At 39.9% G+C, this 19,838-nt stretch overlaps 1 protein-coding gene across 1 annotated transcript; it reads left to right on the top strand.

Annotated features, from left to right (window-relative positions):
- The first annotated feature begins 177 nt into the window (after positions 1-177).
- LOC140166479 (uncharacterized) lies at positions 178-19,285 on the top strand. The gene is made up of 3 exons (XM_072189957.1): positions 178-332; positions 16,071-16,367; positions 16,860-19,285. Exons 2-3 carry the CDS (start codon positions 16,078-16,080, stop codon positions 17,662-17,664), a joined length of 1,095 nt encoding a protein of 364 aa, XP_072046058.1. The 5' UTR covers positions 178-332; positions 16,071-16,077; the 3' UTR covers positions 17,665-19,285.
- The last annotated feature ends 553 nt before the right edge of the window (positions 19,286-19,838 follow it).

Below are 19,838 nucleotides of genomic sequence, written 5' to 3'. Positions count from 1 at the left end.
ACTTTAATATGTTGTATTAACCCTCACCTATTATAGCAAAGTATTATCTATTATATTCTTATTTAACTCCTTCAAACTAAAAATTGACTTTTTTTGTAATTCTTACTTAGTAAAGAAATAAGATATTTCATATGAATTTCTCTTCAACCTTTTGACAGAATGGGTTGATCATTATTTGTGGTCAAAGGTCATGGGAGAAAAATATGGCCGCCTCCATTGGAAGAACATGGGAAAACAAACAGCAAGCAAAACACTGTAAAATGAGATAGACTGCCTGTATTTCTGTTTTTTGATACATCTTTAACATTGCTTAGTATTGCACCTGCATTTGTGTAAGTTTTAGTGGTCAAGCACTGAAGGAATGATGTGCAGTTGACAGAAGATTCATACCATTATTATCAGTATATCAGTGATGATTGATGATACAGTGTATACTAAAATGCAGAAAACCTTAGACGAGCGCGTATTGTAACGATAATAATAATAATAATAATAAAACAGCATTTATATAGCGCATTGTGAATCTCAGATTCCTCAATGCGCTTTACAGATTTAAAAACTACCAAACTTAATTTACAATAAATGATTTTAACTTACGAATTATACAAACAATAAATGAATAATATGCATAAAACAGCAGACCAGCTGCAAGCAAACAACATTAGAATGGCAAGAATAACACCAGTGAGAGGCCCACCGACAAAATCCCCAGGGGGACTGTCGGTGCACCTCACACCGGCATCATCAATACATCAATACATCGCGTATATACTGCGTTGCACGCACTTGTCTCTGATTGGCTGCTAAGGCGATATATTGTTGCTGAGTGGAAATTTATGAATGAACTGTGCGCCGTACGTGTTGTTAGCGCCGAATTTGCAACATCACGGTAGTCACGCTCGTAAAAGGTTTGCTGCATTTTAGTATAGTAAAAATACTAAAATAGTAGTAAGGTAGGTATGTGAGCATTCCTTACCTGAGCATGCGCAATATTCAGCCTCTCTCAGCATAGGGGAAATCGCGCACCCGGCGCCATTTTGGAAATTCATTACCGGTAGTCAATTTTACGGCGATGTTTTTGAAAATATTTTTTTTGGGGAATTAGATCGAGTTAGAAACAGTTCCAAAGCTTACAAGGCCAAGTCAAAAGGTTAAACTTGATCATAACCCGGAAGAGGTCAGATGATTCGCACGTGGTCGCGGCAAATTTTGGCGACTTTCTAGTGGGTTTGAAAGTGACGATTTCGATCTAATTTGAATGGAATCTAGTGGTTTGTAAAACACCAGTGACAAACTGTAACCGGTGATTTTTCAGTTTTCTTCGTGATTTGAGTTGTATTCTGATGTTCAATTTTCATCGTATGATCTAAACAGTGATAGTCGCCATTTTGTGTGCACCTGTATTATTGATTTTTAAAAATGGCGGCGGGAATAGCAACAATGGCTGAGTAAAACGCGAACGGCCGGGTTGTAGTGGGGAATAGTATCGGGGGAGCGAAGGGACCTGCCCAAAGTTCCTTTTGCCTTATGGAAGTGATCTCCATTTACAATTATGGAGTCCAAAATTATTGTGAGCCATATTTCATTGATGATATTTTGTTCTTTTCTAATGCATACAAATGTAATTGTAAATAATGAATATGACAGATACTTGAATGGATACCTTGATCATCTTCATGATCAGGAGTATCAATATTATCCTCATGATCAGGATTATCATCTTAATGACCATGAGTATCAAGGCTTATCTACTTGTAAGCCCCATATTGCTACTCACATACCGTATTTCAAGTATCTCACCTGAAGTATACATTTCAAGTATCTCACTTGGAAAACATGACTTGTGTTACTTTTGATGATAATATGTACCATGTATCCTTACTGGATAACATGATATCCCTAGCGGATAGTAGTACCTACAATTCAATGTACCACCATGTAGGCCTATCCTTATGGGATGACATGACCTATGTTTTTGATACTTTTACCCATAGTCATATGAACCACGTATCCCCAGTGGATAACGTAACTTGTATTTTTGATACTATGATAACTATGCACCATATATTCACATTTGACATGTTTAATGCAGGCCATGCATTTTAAGGCGCGCGAGTGCGATCGCGCGCATAGAGCCCACCTTAAATCACTTTACCGAGTGCGATTTATAGCGCACCTTGTCACCTGAAGGAGTTTCCAAAGTTGCAGCCTTCAAATTCAGCCTTCAAATTCATCCCCGTAATATTCTTCACATGCATAAAATATGTAACGAAAATAGTACTGATGACCGTGTTCCTATAACGTAATTAAAAAAAGTCACATGTTTTACTGTCAGGTCGTAGTTCACAAGCAGGTCAACAATGAAAAGGGCAATTTGCGATTCGCTGATAACCACGGTGTTTCCATGCCGTAGGTTTCCAAGTCTAGTGAAAACTGAAGCTCCATTGCGCATGGTACCAACACACATGATTGGCACTTGTTCGCGGCAAATTTTGACGACTTTCTAGTGAATTTGAAAGTGGCGCTTTGAACTGATTTTTCGGAAACTACTCTCCAAATATCTAACTAACAGAGTTTAACGGTGAGTTAAATTGTGCACACGGTGAATAAATGTAGTTTTTTGTACATAAAAATGTTTGGTTAGATGAGATTGGAGGGGTGCCTTGCGCAAAAAGTGAGTGAAGTGGCACTTTGTGTAGTACGAATTTGGCGACTTTTGCAATGGGTGAATATAGTAAACATGTTTTACGGGCGTGGTTTGCATAGTAATTGTTGGGGAGGGGCTATGGGGTTTATGATTATGTACGAAATAATAAATAATTTTATGTATTTAAGCAGTGTATTTATGTTTTATTTAGGCCCTTGGTTTTTTTTCTTTTTTTTTCTTTCCTTTTTTTCCTTTTCTTTCTCCCTTCCCTTTTTTCTCCTTTTCTTTTTTTTCTTTCTCCCTTCCCTGTCTTTCTGTACATTGTAGTCCCACATTCAACACCAATGCTTCTTATCTGAATATCAAGTGCAATAATTCAAATAGCCCACCTAAACTTCTTACCGAGTGCAAATGATAGCACACCTAAAATCCTCACCGAGTGCAATTAACAGCACACCTGTAGCTCGCCTGACTATTTCCAGGAGTGCGATTTGTAGCACACCTGCTGTTTTTTAAAATTCATGCCCTGTTAATGGCAGTATATCCCTAGTGGACAATACCTCAAATCACCATGTTTCCTCATTGGATAACATGAATTGTGTTTTTGAATTTGATATCAGGCATAATGTATCGCCATTGTATAGTACTTGTGATATTGATACCATATGTCACCGTATAACATGACTTGTGTTTTTGATACCATTGCTTTGAACCATGAATCCTCATTGGATAACACTTCTAATCACCATGTGTCCTCATTGGATATAACTCGTGCTTTTGACACCATGTATGATGTTTTTGTAATCCCATTGGATAGTACCTCAAATTCCCATGTATCCCCATCGGATAACATGACTTGTGTTTTTGATGCCATTACAATGAAGAACAGTGAATCCAGATATAACAGTACATCCCCATTGGATAGTACTTCTAACCATGTATCCCCATTGGATAACATGATTTGTGTTTTTGGTATCATTGCTTTGAACCATGAATCCTTATTGGATAACAGTACATCCCCATTGGATAATACTCCTAATCACCATGTATCCTCACTGGATATGATTTGTGTTTTTGGCACCATGTATGATGTATTCCCATTGGATAGTACCTCAAATTCCCATGTTTCCCCATCGGATAACATGACTTGTGTTTTTGATACCATTACTATGAGCAGTGAATCCAGTTTGGATATCAGTACATCCCCATTGGACAGTACTTCTAACCATGTTTCCCCATTGGATAACATGACTTGTGTTTTTGATTATGACATTACTATTTCTATGTACCAGGTATCCCCAGTGGATATCAGTACATCGCCATTGGATAGTACTTCAAATTACCATGTATCCCCATTGGATAACATGACTTGTATGTTTGATTATGACATTACTATTTCTATGTACCATGTATCCCCATTGGATAATAGTATATCCCGAATGGATAGTACTTCCAGGTACAACCATGCTTCCCAATTGGACAAAATGACTTGTGTTTTTGACGCTACCATTCTTGTGTACCTTGTACCCCTGCTGGATAACAGTATATCCCCATTGGATAGCTTTATCAGGTACAACCAGGTTTACCCATTGGAAAATGTGACTTGTGATTTTGATACCATCATATTTACGTACATGCATGTTGTTTCCCCATTGGATAACAGTATATCCCCATTAGATAGCATGGATTGTGTTTTTGACGCCATTGTAGGCACTACTATGTACCATGCGTCCCCATTGGACATTTCATCACCATTGGATAACGCTCTCACATATCAAGTATTCTCGTTGTATAAAGAGTGTGACATGACCTATACTCTTGATACTTCTGATAATTTTTGTGATTCCAGGTATGCCCTGACCATTAAGTCTAAAGTGAGCATGTTTTCTAAACCTGAGCATAAGTTCTACCTTGCTCTTCTGGATAGAAGGAGGTATATTGTTCCTCAAACGGGTAGGAAAGCTTACTTATGTCTCACTTACTTATGCATGATCAATATTCTGCAAGCAGGAGATTGCCACCCTAATCCGGGACCACCAAAATTCCCTTGTTACATTTGTAACAAAGCCTGCAGATGGGGTCAGAAGGCTGTCGCCTGCGACCAATGCAATGAATGGTACCACACAAATTGTATTGATATGGGATCATTTATCTATGATGCCTTAAACAGCAGAGAATCATGGTACTGCTGCCAGTGCGGTGTGGGGAACTTCGCTTCCTCTTTATTCGACACAGCCATTAGATTCTCAGATTCAAGCACTAGTGGAATCAACTCTAGCACTAACACCACCAGAACTGGCTCAGTGGATTCTGATGAATCATTCGAAACTCCACTAGCCTCTTCCTCTCCAAACAAAATTAACAACAAAAATGATGCCACACCAATTATCAAGCCTCAGATGAAGATAATGATAATTAATTTTCAGAGTGTGAAAAATAAAACCTCTGAACTTGCTGTGAGCATCGAAGTCGACCAACCTGACATAATCATAGCCACTGAAACCTGGCTTGATGATTCGGTTAATGATTGTGAAATCCTCCCTAAAGGTTATCATGTTGTGAGGAAGGATAGGCCGATTGATACCAGGAGAGGCACTAGTTATGGTGGTGTCATGATTGTTTTTAAAGATGATTTAATTGCCACACACAGATGTGATCTAGATAGCGAGTGTGAAATAGTGTGGTTACAAATAGACATGATAGGCTGCAAATCGCTTGTTATTGGGGCCTTTTATAGGCCACAAGATAACAACGCTGCATACTTTGAACAGCTTAGAGTCTCTTTCAACAAACTCAACATCCCGAGTCACAGCAACGTCTGGTTGGGGGGAGACTTCAACCTGTCCGATGTTAACTGGACTGACCTAAGCGTCAAAGCGGGTGGCAGATTCCCCAGCATATGTCAATCGTTGCTCGACTTTGTTAGCGATTTCGGTTTTGAACAGATGGTCGATAGACCAACTAGAGGTGAAAATATCTTGGATCTGTTTATGACCACAAACCCATCTCTTGTTGATAATGTCAAGTACATACCAGGCATGAGTGATCATGACACTATCCCAGTTATCTCTATCAACACCAGACCCAAGAAATGCAAAAGAAAACCCCATAAAATCTTCCTCTATAGCAAGGCAGATGTAGATGGTTTAAAAAATGAGATCCAACAAATAAGTGAGGATTTCAAAACCAAAGACATCAGGGTTGACTCTACTGAATGCCTGTGGACGGAGTTCTCCGAACGAGTCCAATCAGCAGTGAATACTAACATTCCCACCAAGATGGTCTCGGGCAACAAACCTCCACCATGGATTAATCAGGAATTAAAGAGGAAATACAAACAGAAACAACGTGCCTTCAACAGCATGAAACGCAACCCTACTCCTGAAACAGAGCAAAGATACAAAGAACTAAGGAAGGAAATTAAATATAATTCTCGGCGGCGAAAGAGACGCTATATCCACGACACAACCCTGGAATCCACCAAACAATTCTACAGCTATATTAAATCCATGAAAGCAGACAGCAGTGGCATCCAAGTTCTGAAGGATGGTGACCAGATGATTTCAGACAACAAGCAGAAAGCTCACCTCCTTAATTCTCAATTCGAATCCGTCTTTGCGCAGGAGGACACAGACAACATTCCCATACCAACACCTCTTGGTCGTCACATCACTAGTATTCCAGACTTTGACATCAAAGAAGAAGGCGTCTGGAAACTGCTGGAAGAGACTAATCCGAACAAAGCGGCGGGTCCGGATGGAATTACTCCTTGGGTCCTGAAGACAACCGCCAAGGAAATAGCCCCAGCCTTAACCACCATCTTCAAATCTTCACTGGACACAGGTAGACTACCCAGAGATTGGTGCAAGCAAACATCAGCCCGATTCACAAAAAAGGTGACCGCACTCTACCTCTGAACTACCGGCCGGTCAGTTTGACTTCAGTTTGCAGCAAAATAATGGAACACATCGTGCACTCAAACGTCATGGAACATCTTGACCTTAACAACATCCTATGCAAAGAACAACACGGGTTCAGAAAAGGTCACTCCTGCGAATCTCAGTTGATCTCCACCATTCAGGATCTTACATCAACAGCGAACACCAACAAACAGACTGACATGATAATCATGGATTTTTGCGTAAAGCTTTTGATAAGGTTCCACATAAACGTCTCCTCGCCAAAATCTACGATTATGGAATCAGAGGAAAGCTGTATGAATGGATCAAAACTTTCCTCACTGAGAGACAGCAGCGAGTACTTGTGAATGGTGAATGTTCTGAGTGGGCCAGTGTTACCTCAAGTGTACCCCAGGGCACAGTGACAGGCCCCCTATGGTTTCTTATTTTCATCAACGATTTACCACATGACATCAGATCTAACATCCGCCTTTTCGCTGATGATTGCATTCTATATCGCACAATCACAGATTCTTCTGATGCAGATCAATTACAACAGGATCTCAACAAGCTCACTGAATGGCAGAATAAATGGCAAATGAGGTTTAACGAGAAAAAATGCTTTGTGATGAGAATTACCCATGCCAGATCTCCACTTCAGTACAATTATTCATTGAATGGATCCCAACTACAGGAAACATCTTGCCACAGTTACTTAGGTGTTGAAATCTCCAACGACCTGAAATGGAACCAGCACATTTCAAGAGTTACTGCTAAGGCAAACCGTACACTTGGCTTTGTTCGTCGAAATCTAAAATCATGTAGTAGGCGCATCAAATTGCTTGCGTACATAACTCTTATAAGACCCATATTAGAGTACAGTGCAGCCGTATGGGATCCTTATACACAAATTCTCATTGACAAATTGGAAGCTGTTCAAAGAAGATCTGTTAGATTCATCATGAGCGATTCACGGTCGTTACAGTAGCGTGACAGACATGATGTCTGAACTGGGTATCGAACCCTCGCTACTCGTGAGGAAAGTCATCAGACTCACAAACTTCCATAAGGCACGGAGGGTCTCCTAGCAATCCCGATACAAAACCTGCTGCACCCGGTCAAGCGTATATCTCGTCATTCTCATAAGAACTGCTATATCCCCATTCAAACCAGCAAAGACTGCTACAAGAACTCATTCATCCCACTCACTATTAGAAACTGGAACTCACTACCGGAAGAAACGACAAATATTACCAGCAACAAGCTATTCAAGGCAACAAGCACTACCTCAAGTAAACACAGAAATTTCATCGCGCTACCACCGATCCTGTCCACTTAGCTCCGACTTTGGGGCGTGGAACAGTATACCTACAAGACAAGACAAAACACAACACAACACATCACAAACATGAAAACAAACAAACACGCAAAGTCATATCATTATAGAATATTGCAATGGCATGCATGCATGCATCATAATTATGATCATGATGATGTAGGCTCCTGGTGCATGGTGTAGTCCTAGACTAAATCCTCCAGTCTCGAATATACGCACGGCCGCTACACTGTGCTGTATACGAGGACTGAACACCAAACGTGTTCTGAGCGTGGAGGACTTTTGAGCTCATTAATAAAACGCTATGCGACTTGCAGCGCTTCAGGCCGCACGCAGAATAATGCCATTTAAGGAAATTTCCCGGTAAATTATCTTCCAACTGTTTTTTAAGGAATTTTAATGAATTTTAAACTTGCTCTTTTTGTATGATAATTGCTTTCTTTCCTGCGATTTATATTCCCCAGGCCTATCAGTATTAATAGTATAAATACTGTTTAGTTTTAAATAGGCCTATTGCTTTATTGTTATATTTTCCTTTCACCATTCTGATTCTGCTCTGACTTCTTCAAGTTTCACTCGGCCGTCATGTTGGTCCGGTTTTAATTGGGCATATTTTTGCTTTGTTTTCTTTCTTAGGCCTACGTTCAATTTTCATCATCATCAGTTTAATTATTTCGCAAGACGCCTACTTTTGTTTGTGGTTCATCATCGTGTGTAACAAATTTCATGTTAAACAGCCCAAACTAACCTGGCCGAAGCCACCGAACATGAAAACAAATAAAGAGCTTGTGTGTCGCCCGAAGGCTCCATTGTTTTTGTGTTGTTGTTGTTGTTTTTTAATTACTTCAAAATGGATGGTAGGCTTGTTTCTTATATTTGCAGTTACAGTGAACAATATTTATAACACAGTCCACGCTTTTATATGCCGCGCCGTCGAGAATGTACAGCCGAGTTTTACGGTGCACCCACAGTAGAAAGTCAAATGAAATGTTTTAAATTCATAATTTTTGTTGCGTGATGATGCGACTTGATCTAATATTTTATTGTATTTCATTCATGTATACATTTAATACCGGTACCTGTCAAGACCATGTCAAAACCAGAAGAATGCTTAGCCTTCTTTAACAGTAGATTTTAGAGTTTGAAAAAAAAAATCATTTGAGTTTGTTTTTATTAAAATGAAAAGAAAATTAGAACTAGTTGTATTTCCAGGTACCGGTACATGTACATCATTTGTACATGGTCATTATTTATCGGGTTATTTAGGGGGCTGTCATTTTCTTTGGAAGGGGGTGGGTCATGAATATACTGGGGGGGTGTCATAGCATTTTTTGACTAAAAATAGGGGGGTGGTTATAATTTTTACAGCAAAATTATGGGGGTACGGGTGGGGTTATAGAATTATTGTCTCGCCTGATAAGGCAGGAGACTATATAATCACTTTTCCGTATGTATGTGTGTGCGTGCGTGCGTGTGTGTGTGTGTGACAAATTTGATTAAAGTTTTGGTTTTCGCCTATTTTCTCGGAGACTAGAATTACGCTTCTCAAACTTGGTGGGTGGGTGCATCTTGACCCGAGACAAAACCGGTTTGTATTGGTTAGTGGGTCAAGGTCACTGAGGTCCTCTAGAGGTCATCTGAGGTCAAATTAGTAAAAACTGTCGTATGGGCATGAAACTTGGTAGGTACAGTCAACATTTCAAGCCAAATTTTTAGAAGGTCATTTTGGGGTCACCAGGGGTCATCTGAGGTCAAATTAGTAAAAACTGTCATATGGGCATGAAACTTGGTAGGTACAGTCAACATTTCAAGCCAAATTTTTAGAAGGTCATTTCAAGGTCACCAGGGGTCATCTGAGGTCAAATTAGTAAAAACTGTCGGATGGGCATGAAACTTGGTGGGTACAGTCAACATTTAAAGCCAAATTTTTGGAAGGTCATTTCGGGGGCCCCAAGGGGCATCTGAGATCAAATTAGTAAAAACTATCGGATGTGCATGAAACTTGGTGGGCACAGTCAACATTTAAAGCCAAATTTTTGGAAGGTCATTTCGAGGTCACCAGGGGTCATCTGAGGTCACATTAGTAAAAACTGTCGATGGGCATGAAACTTAGGTGGGTACAGTCAACATTTAAAGCCAAATTTTTGGAAGATCATTTCGAGGCCACCAGGGGTCATCTGAGGTCAAATTAGTAAAAACTGTCGTGTGGGTATGAAACTTAGTGGATACAGTCAACATTTAGAGCCAAAGTTTTGGAAGGTCATTTCAGGGTCACCAGGGTCAAATTAGTAAAAACTGTTGCATGGGCATGAAACTTGGTGGGCACAGTCACCATCAGCCAGATAATCGTTTAGCCAATAACCGCCAAATTCATTTACCTCTACCAAAAGTAATCACAAAAGCAGGCGGTTGCGAAAGCAGGCGAGACTCGTGGTTCGAGAACCGCCTTGTATAGAAGGGCTGGTGACCCAAAATTTTCGCGCGTTGTGCGGGCAATCTTCTAACTTACGATCAAAATGTATGCACAATCTTTAGTTATATGAATTATTCAAAATTTTGGCGCGCTTCGCGCACCTTTGCACTTACAATCAAATTTTTAACGCGATCCAAACACTTTTTTCGCATTAAAGTTTTTGCGCGCTTCGTGCCTTAGGGGGGATGTCATTTTTTACAACCCCCTTATCGCGAGCTAAATTTTTAATGACCCCCGATCGCGGGTCAAAACTTTTATGACCCCTTCCGCCTATACAGACTGAAGACAAATTATTCATGGCGGAAGTAAGGCGCGAGCGTGCCCAAATTTTAGAGCGGAGTGCGTGAAACACGTTAAAAATTTTGATCGTAAGTGTAAAGAAGGACGCGGAGCGCGCAAAAATCTTGTATTGTATAACAAAAGATTGCGCACACATTTTGGTTTTGAAGCTAAAGAATGCGCGCACAGTGCGCAAAAATTTTGAGTCACCAGCCCTTTGAGTCACCAGTCTATAACCACCCCCCCCCTATTTTGGTTGTTAACTTTTTGGTATCAAAATTCTATGACCCCAGTATATTCATGACCCCCTTTTGAAGAAAATGACAGCCCCTTTAGTTCCAGTGATGAATAATTTGTAGTCAGTCTGTGTAGGCGGAAGGGGGGGGGGGGCAAAAAAAATTTGGAACTGAGAGGGGGGGGCAGGAAAAAATTTACTCCGGTCACCGACATAATTCTGAATCATGACCCACCCCCTCCGTAGAAAATGACAGCCCCCTAAGGGGGGTCATGAATATACTGGGGGGGTCATACAATTTTAGACCAAATATAGGGGGTTATAATTTGTGTTCACCCAAAATAGGGGGGTTATAGAATTATTGAAGGTTGGTGACTAAAAATGTTCGCGCGCTCCGCAGGCATTCTTTTATGGGGGTCATAAAAAAATTTGCCCGCGATAGGGGGATCATAAAAAAATTTACATCATGACCCCCCCCCTGTCGAAGAAAATGACATCCCCTTATTACGTTAGACAAACCGTAGACCATGTTTTAAATGGTCTATGGACAAACAGGGAGTGTCTGGTAAATTTTGAGAGGTTAAATTTAAATTTTGATAATTTCTATAAATAGTTGACTTTCTTTCCATGAAAATAATGGAAAAAATGTCATGGATGCAGCTCATGCTAGCATACTAACGCTCGGGGTGGATATGCTAGGACTTTTAGTATACTACAGTCATGACTTGCTAGTATGTTTTAGGCCAACAGGGGCTAACGTAGGGCAGGGCCTAATTATATTCCAGACCTCAGGAGAGGACATCATGTTCAACTAGGCCACAACTGTTGTCATGTTTTTGCTTACCGTTTTTTTCTTTTGTAGGCCTGCAGCTTCTGACAGGATGACACATTGTATACTCATGCGGTATGCCATTAATTGGTGCTTGTTCAGTCAGATCTCGGCATATAGTACTCATGTCCATGTCCATGTCACAGTCAGTATACACAGTCAATAATAATGATGACATGGCCATGGCGGTAACAGTGTCAACATCAGCGTAAAACTCTCCAGTCAGTGCCAGTACCATGAGTACACCTCATGACTTTGGACATGTTGGAAGTTGGAACTAGCATGCAACAATCCCGGGCAAAAATCATGACATCAGGCACAGTCTAACAGCATGAACAGATAAATTATAAAAGCAAATCAACTGATTTCTCCAGGTTAGCCTCGGGCCTAGGCCTCGCTGTGCTACGGCTATCCGCTAAATGTTTTGTTGGTACAACATTCTGCATTCATGACATTAAATTGATTAAAGACATGACATGAATGATGGAGAGTCTTGCATGGAAGTCGCAGAGTTTTGATCATTAAATGATTGCAGTGACACGATATTTTCAAGTAGCAGTATGTTATTCTCTTACCAAGTCAGATGCTATATAGGCCTGTCTACAAGTACAATCGATCATTCAATGACAAAGTGATGCCATGTATGCCACCCGTAACACGGTTTGCATGCATGCACACGGTCATGGTGCATTGAATTGTCCATTTTTGCACGGCAACTTGAGATGCAGACAGAAAGACCCGGGAGAAAGACACACTGCCGCAAGAATGAACTTGTTTTATACTAGAATAGAGTTGATTAAATTTGTCGTCACTCAGGCTCAGACAGTACGTAAAATAAAAACAACATCATCACCATGACATGTAATAAAAGTATAGCATATTATTAATAAGCACAGTGTACACAGATTATGTACAACTCTTTCTTCGCTTCCAGTTTGGTCCAAGCGATGTTTGAACACTTGCCGTTCATTATACCTTGTTTATTATTCCACAAATCGGTATAGCCTGTCCAAAAATGTGTCTTCCACACGGCGCCGTGGTTGAATTTCGACGAAATGGCGCTGATTTGTTTGATCTCTGGCTATATTTTATATATGGACTGTATAAGTCCATATATGGATAATAGGCGCGCTGAGATTTCAACATACCAATTAGAGAGTTGAAAGTTTTGCGCGACCCTGTATATACAGGGTCGCGCATGAAAAAGTCCTCCATAAAAATGCACGGATCGTTCTCAGGCCTCGAACGAGCCGCCGCCATGTTTGTCCGCCATTTTGCGAGTGAGAGGCCAGGGACTCAGGCTAGGTGTAATCCTGCCAGCAAGACTTCAGTCTTTATCATAATGTCATCTACGGACCTAGGTATGACGAGTTACAGTTACTGGAACTAGTGCATGGTGTAGACTGGAACTCGGTCTTCAATGTCATACATTAAATAAAATTAAGGGCATTTCGTGATCCACAGCACAGGCCAGTCATGCCAGTTGTATGGTGAAAAAAATAAACTGAAACTGAGTTGTAGTCTAATTCTACCTAAAAGCGGGCAGCCTTATTTCTATAGATCTGCTGCGCATTCAAATTGCATTGTATTGCATCGTAATTTCATTTGTGTCCATGCTAATTATGTTTACACAACATGAACTCACAGTCACATGTGTTCAAGCAAATTCACCGATAATAGGTGATCAAAAGCGATCGGAATGTTACAAAAGTACAGATCACATTCAGCTTACTTCATATGAGATGATCTTTGGAAAAATACGGCATAATTTGTCATGGTGCTTGCAGAATGCCATGCAGTAAAATACTAAAAGACGTTGCGGCAAGTCATGATTGACAACTAAAAATCGGTGTGTCGTCGTATCCTCCGCTGTCAGTTTCTTATCCACTCACTACGTCCTATGTTGATTACGTAATGTGTTATGGCACATTGCAATAAGTACAATGAAATAATGAGTAGGGCGGGTTCCGGGGTGGGTTTCTTCTTCAACTTACGTAACAGTATTGTTCTCCAAAAATACCTGGGTTCTCTACCTATGGTGCTCTAGCTGAAATACAGCAAGATAATGTAAGATAGTAAATGTAAACCTGTATTTTAGCTATATCTCGAGCTAGCACAGGCGCAGCATCATCCCCCACTTTTCTCGAAAAAAAGTTGATGTTGGTGCCAATGATCATCGCTTTAGGCCTGTTCCCTTCTGGCAGTGTGTGTCTGGCGCCTCAGGCAGTTTAAAGTTTCTAGTTCAGGACAGGACATGGCGGATCTGACCGACGAAGCCAAACAATTTATTGGTACAATGTATGAGAGGCAAACCTTAGTTAACACATTTGCTAGTCAGCCAAATTTGCCTAGACCGGGGCCCAAACACAATACATATTTATTATTTACATAGAAATTAAAAGAACAGCAGACTAGGTCAATGAAACCTACATAAATATGTTGTCTATACTTCACTTGACCCAAATATATGATGAGACACTCGCACATGTAATTTTAGAGGGATTTTGATAGCAATTCCACATAGAAAAGCTGCTATCATCATGAGACTAAGATCTAGAAGCACCGGGGGCACTTCAATTTGAAATGGATATAGGTGTAGGGCTGGCACTTTCGCACTAAGGGGCATTGGTGAGAGCAAAATGTAAAAATATGGGGTCATGGGTGAGAGCATGATTTTTGGCATTCGGTGAGAGCAAATGTAAAAAATATGGGGTCATTGGGTGAGAACATGACCTTTTTTGAAATGGAATCTTTGGGTGAGAACCGAAAAAGCGCCACAGAAACCTCGAAAATCGAATTTTTAGTTCTAAATGGCTTCAAATGTCATTGTTTTTTCAAAATAAGTAACAAAATCAGTGGTAAATGAAAGTTGCTGCTCAAATTGAACTTGTAAGGGTCTTTGGGTGACAGATCAAATGGAAAAATAGGGGTCTTCGGGTGACAGAGCGGGACAGAGCATGTGTTAAGTAAAAAATATGGGGTCTTTGGGTGACAGCGATGCTGAAAAGGGGGTCTTAACAGCCCTACATACGCGTCACCTCCAAAGTTGAAGTGCCCCGGAAGCACCACCGAAATGCTGTTTAGTTAGCTGAATCTTTTTGATGAAAGTCAATCTTTGACAAGATGTATCTTTGCTACAGAAAGTGCTATGACTAAAAGGTTTTCAGTTTTGGCTTTCTTTACTCAAGGGCTTTAATTTGATATATAAAATGATGCAGTGTGATGGCAAATTTGAATTCACCTTTCATACCTACAATTAATTTGCCATTTTCCGACGATGCGTATCAGAAATTTTAAAGACAGATTTAATGGATCAATGTAAGATAATAAAAGAGGAAATGATACTGTATCTACAGAGTCAACGGTTGTCTTATGTTGGTAAGGAGTGTTGATGAAATTAATGCGTAAAGATTATGTTCCGTCAGCAGGTCATTTCCGTAGAACTTTCAAGTTCGAGTAGGGCCCGTTCCTGTCCTCAAGGATCCTCAACTTTGGATCAAAATTACCCTACAGTTGAGATTTTTATATCACTGGCTAATGCATTAGCTAATTCATATCCAACACACAATGGCATAGCCAGATTTTTTGAACAGGGGTTACAGGGTTGCATAAACTTTTGCGCTCAAAAACCAGCTACATTTTCACCTACATAGAGATACAACTTGAATAATGAAGATGGGACTCATATTAGTCATTTGCTCCAGTGGACACAGCACTCTAGAAAAGTCCTTCAAAACTGGGACTCTCAGGGCTAAACAAATATAAACTTGCTCTAGAGGGATGACCTCTAGAAAAGGTCTGTCCTCTCATAGAACAGGGTGATTGTTGTTTTTCGTTGCCTAAATTCTATGATATCAGAAGTGATTTGAAAAAAACCTCTATCTGTACTTTTGGATGAAACAGAAGATGTAAGATGATCAGGAATCAAACTGAGAACCTATAGATTTCAAATCTTTTGCTCTTCTCCAGCTGACTCAATAGATGAGTTGACCTCAATGTTTATCAACAAAGGCAAGGGACTGGTATATTGATATGCTTGAGTGAACTGCAAACAACCACTACACTGTTCAGTAGCCTTATTGTGATGTGGCGGGAGATTTAAAGCACGGCGCATACTGCCAGGTAAAAAACAATGGAAATTGTGATGATTGATGCGTGTGCATACTGCCAAGCAATGACGTCACAAGTCAACTCATCTATAGCTGACTTGGTAGAGCATTGGAACAGTAAACCAAAGGCGCAGGTGCAAATGCTGGATGCTCAGTGGAGTTTTTTTCACCAGGCTATCTATCATTGTTTATGTTGTGTGGTGAGAAGTTGAAATCCAATTATATTTTTTACAATTAATTATATTTGATTTTTTACCCAACAGATTTGACATGATGGAAGATTCAGCCGATCCCCCTCAGAATGTCACTCCCTACGTGCTTCACCAAATACAAGAAAACACATCATTTCGCTCCAAGGCAGATGATATATTTGGTTCCTTAGGAGGATTAGAGCAAAAATATCAAACAGATCTGACAAAAAGGAAAGAAGATGACAAAAAGCGTGGTCATGACGACGAGGATGAGGATGTTGGGGAGAGTGAACCACGATTTAAGAAACCTAGTCTCCCTCCCTCGCAAAGGGATAGGAGATCTGATGGTGGATCTTCAAGAGACAACAGGTAAAAAGTTATTATTAGAAAGTTAATATATTGTTATTTACAGGTCAGTGGCATAGCTAGGGGGCAAGGGAGGGCACTTGCCATTTTTATAAAAAAATAATTATTGACAGCAAAGGATGTTCTGAAAAAATTGTCTGCAATCGCAATTGCAACGATTGCAACAATCGTTCAGCATCCGCAATCGAGTATAAATTCAGCTTTACCGAAGATAGGATGGGATAAAAGTTAGAGAAATCGCCCCCAGGATGTGAATGACATACAGGGGCGTAGCAAGAGCCTCGGGGGCCCATGGATAAGGAGCAGTGCGGGGCCCTTGAAACCTCACCTTTGTCAGCCCTATCCCTAACCCACTTCATTTTCGTGTTTGCTCGGGCCCCTGGACTTCATCCACCCGCTTGCTACGCCCCTGATGACATATTTATGGGTTTAAAATTGGATGATAATATAGGAAAGTTGTGGATATTATCATGATGATTCCTATATTTCCCACAGGTATGATGACAGGAATAGGGACAGGAGTAGAGATAGGGACAAGGATAGAGGACATTATAGACATGGAGGTCCAGGTAGATACGACTCCAGACGACAGGAGCGTGGAAGCTTCTCATCAAGACCACGTGGCAGATTCCATCAGCCAGACTACAAAATGAACCCGGAGAAATGGAAAAAGTACAGTCTGGAAGAGACCTGTATGTACGGTGACTCCTTCAACAGGAATGTTGCTTTGGACTTCATCAGTGACCTCAGAAAAAGAAAGACAGAACAGAAGCGTGAAGATGACAGTGAAGCATCCTCCGGTGGATGCCCAAAGATAGAGTTTCACAAACCAAAAGCTGTATCCACGCAGGATGATGATGAGGTTTCTGGTAAGCGCAAGAACTATGGGGATGTGTATAGGATGTCCGAGTATGTTATTGGTATGCCAAAGAAACCAAAATCAAGGCAACATACCAAAACTAGTGACGAGACTGATGATTCTACCAGAAGTAAATCCAATTTATCTTTAAACCATTTAGGAGAAGATGACTTGGACACTGATGATTCAACAGCTGTAACATCCTCAATAGAGGCTGACCAATCGGATTCAAAAGCACAAGTAGAGACTGGCCAATCAGATTCAAAAGAATCGTCAAGTAGCCAATCAGCTGCTGGTAAAGATAATAGGGTTGCTAGTTCAGAAGTTGATACAAAGATGGACATTGAGGCAGAACCAATTCAAGAAATGCCTCAGATTAAGTTTAGTAAAGGTAAAGGAAAGCGGAAGATTCGTGCCAGGCAAGTAGATGAGGACGACTGAAATAGTCCGACTCAAAAAATGAGAAAAAAGTGCTGAGTGCAATTTTGTCCTTAAAATAACAAAAGGATTAAACAGACTCGTATGCACAAAAGAGTTAGGCCGGGTCTAAAGTTAGACCTGGTCTAAGTGGAATTTAGTCTCAGGAGAAAGGACATTTTCCTTTACATTTGCGTAAGTTATTTTGTATTATTTTTGAACTTTGCATTAAAATCTGTAGAATTTGCTAGCTACTAATGGAAGGAAATATAATAGTACAGTACCATTCCTGATGGAACTAAATTCCACTTAGACCAGGTCTAACTTTAGACCTGGTCTAACTCTTTTGTGCATACGGACCATAGATACCAACATTAATGATTAAATTGTAGAGGGTACGATTTTAGTCTTACAAAAACAGCAAAAAGTTTATAGAAATGGTAAACATGTGCTATAAAAGGCTTTCCTTGAGTCCTTGAAATGCTACAACCCAGGAGCCTTTGAGGACACCCTCATCGGGACACTATCCCTCAAACCCCAGCCTATTGGCTAGGGCCTTTACTGTTTTTAGTTCCTAAATGTTGGCATCTATGCATACTTTGTACAAATGTAATTAAATTAAAACCTTAATTAAAAGTACATGTATAATAACAAATCAAACATAAAGCCTACAATCATGTAGATGTAAAATTTACGTATTCTGACCCCACACTTTCGCCATAATCTCCATCTTGGTTTTTGCAACAAACTAGAGACAACATTTGGTTATTCCAGTTGAAATCCATACACCCCTTCTGGAAGACATTAACTTAATCTCCTACACAGAGGGTGTAGATTTCAAATGGAGCCACTTATTAAGGTAACCCCATTTGAAATTGTGTCATACATGTAGTGGCAATAGGGTTATACCCCACCCTTTTATTTAACCCCACCTTTTTTAGGTACCTTTTTATTGAAAAGTCCTGACCCCCACCACTTTTTACCATTTGGAAGCAAATTTCATGCTAACATGACGATAACCAATCACCAGCTTTCATTGCAATTTTTGAATTTTTGGGAAAGCCCAGTGCACACGCATACGAGTTGGCTGTAGCAAATGTCATCGCAACTATATGATACTGTCCCCTGTAATTGGTTGACATTGCGGATGTATGCAAAGCAAAGAGAGTAACACGTGCACCATTTCCGACTACAGCTATTTGTGGTATGTCAGCCTAGTGGATTGGCACTGCAATCATATTTTATTTTGCAATGTGGTTTGCGGGTTTGGAAAAACAAGCCCCATGCTTTTTATTTGAATCCAGCGCTTTATATCATTCCACACTTTTTTACCCACAAAGTTTAAAACCATGCTTTTAGTTTTATTGAATTTCCGAATTTCAAAGTGGCACGCTTTTAAAAGTGTGCACTGCATGTGTGTGGGAGATTAAGGTCATTTCTTCCAGGGGGGGGTATTTATTTCAACTGGCATTTCCTGAAGAAAGTACTTTTAAGTTAAAAGTTGCATGAAAATAAAAAAGTGCTACATTTGTATTGTAACCATTTTTTTAACAAGTTCATTTGGAATGTTAGATTCAATTCTGAGAAATTTTGTACTTCGTGAGAAATTGCAAGTCAAATGAAAGTTCATTTACATTTTTAGAATGACAACCTTCACAAACCTACACGAATGCTGGACGGTTCGCACCCTTTCAATTTCGGACCCGTGCACTTTCGCCCCCTTTCCATTTCGCACCCGTGCACTTTCGCCCCTTTTATACCGCTGGTATTGTGCTGCTGTTGATTGATGCACGATCGATTGCTTGAACTCCCGGCGGTGCGACGTAGTATGTTTATAGTGCTGGGGCCGACGGGAATGCAATTATTAAGTGATGATAAAACCCGGGAAGGAAGGAAAGAAAGGATATTTTATAACAAAATAGAGGAACGATTTTTTTTTTCTCAGTATATATTACAGGCCAGATATTTTAGCAGCAGGCTTACCCAAAATAATGAAATAATTAGAATTCAATGATAAAAATAGTAATAATAATAAATAGTAATAATAATAATAAATTTATATTTTATATTTAATGTGGTAATTTCACTAATAATAATATATTTCGCTCCTATATTTTATAGTTGAGCACTTTATCTAGTGATGGTTTCACTATAATTTCTTACTATTTTATATTTAATTATTAATTATAATATGTACA

Source organism: Amphiura filiformis, chromosome 12 (assembly GCF_039555335.1).
Source record: "Amphiura filiformis chromosome 12, Afil_fr2py, whole genome shotgun sequence".
NCBI classification, from domain to species: Eukaryota; Metazoa; Echinodermata; class Ophiuroidea; order Amphilepidida; family Amphiuridae; genus Amphiura; species Amphiura filiformis.
The sequence above is the reverse complement of the archived record's forward strand: the minus strand, read 5'-3'. Positions and strand labels throughout refer to the sequence as shown.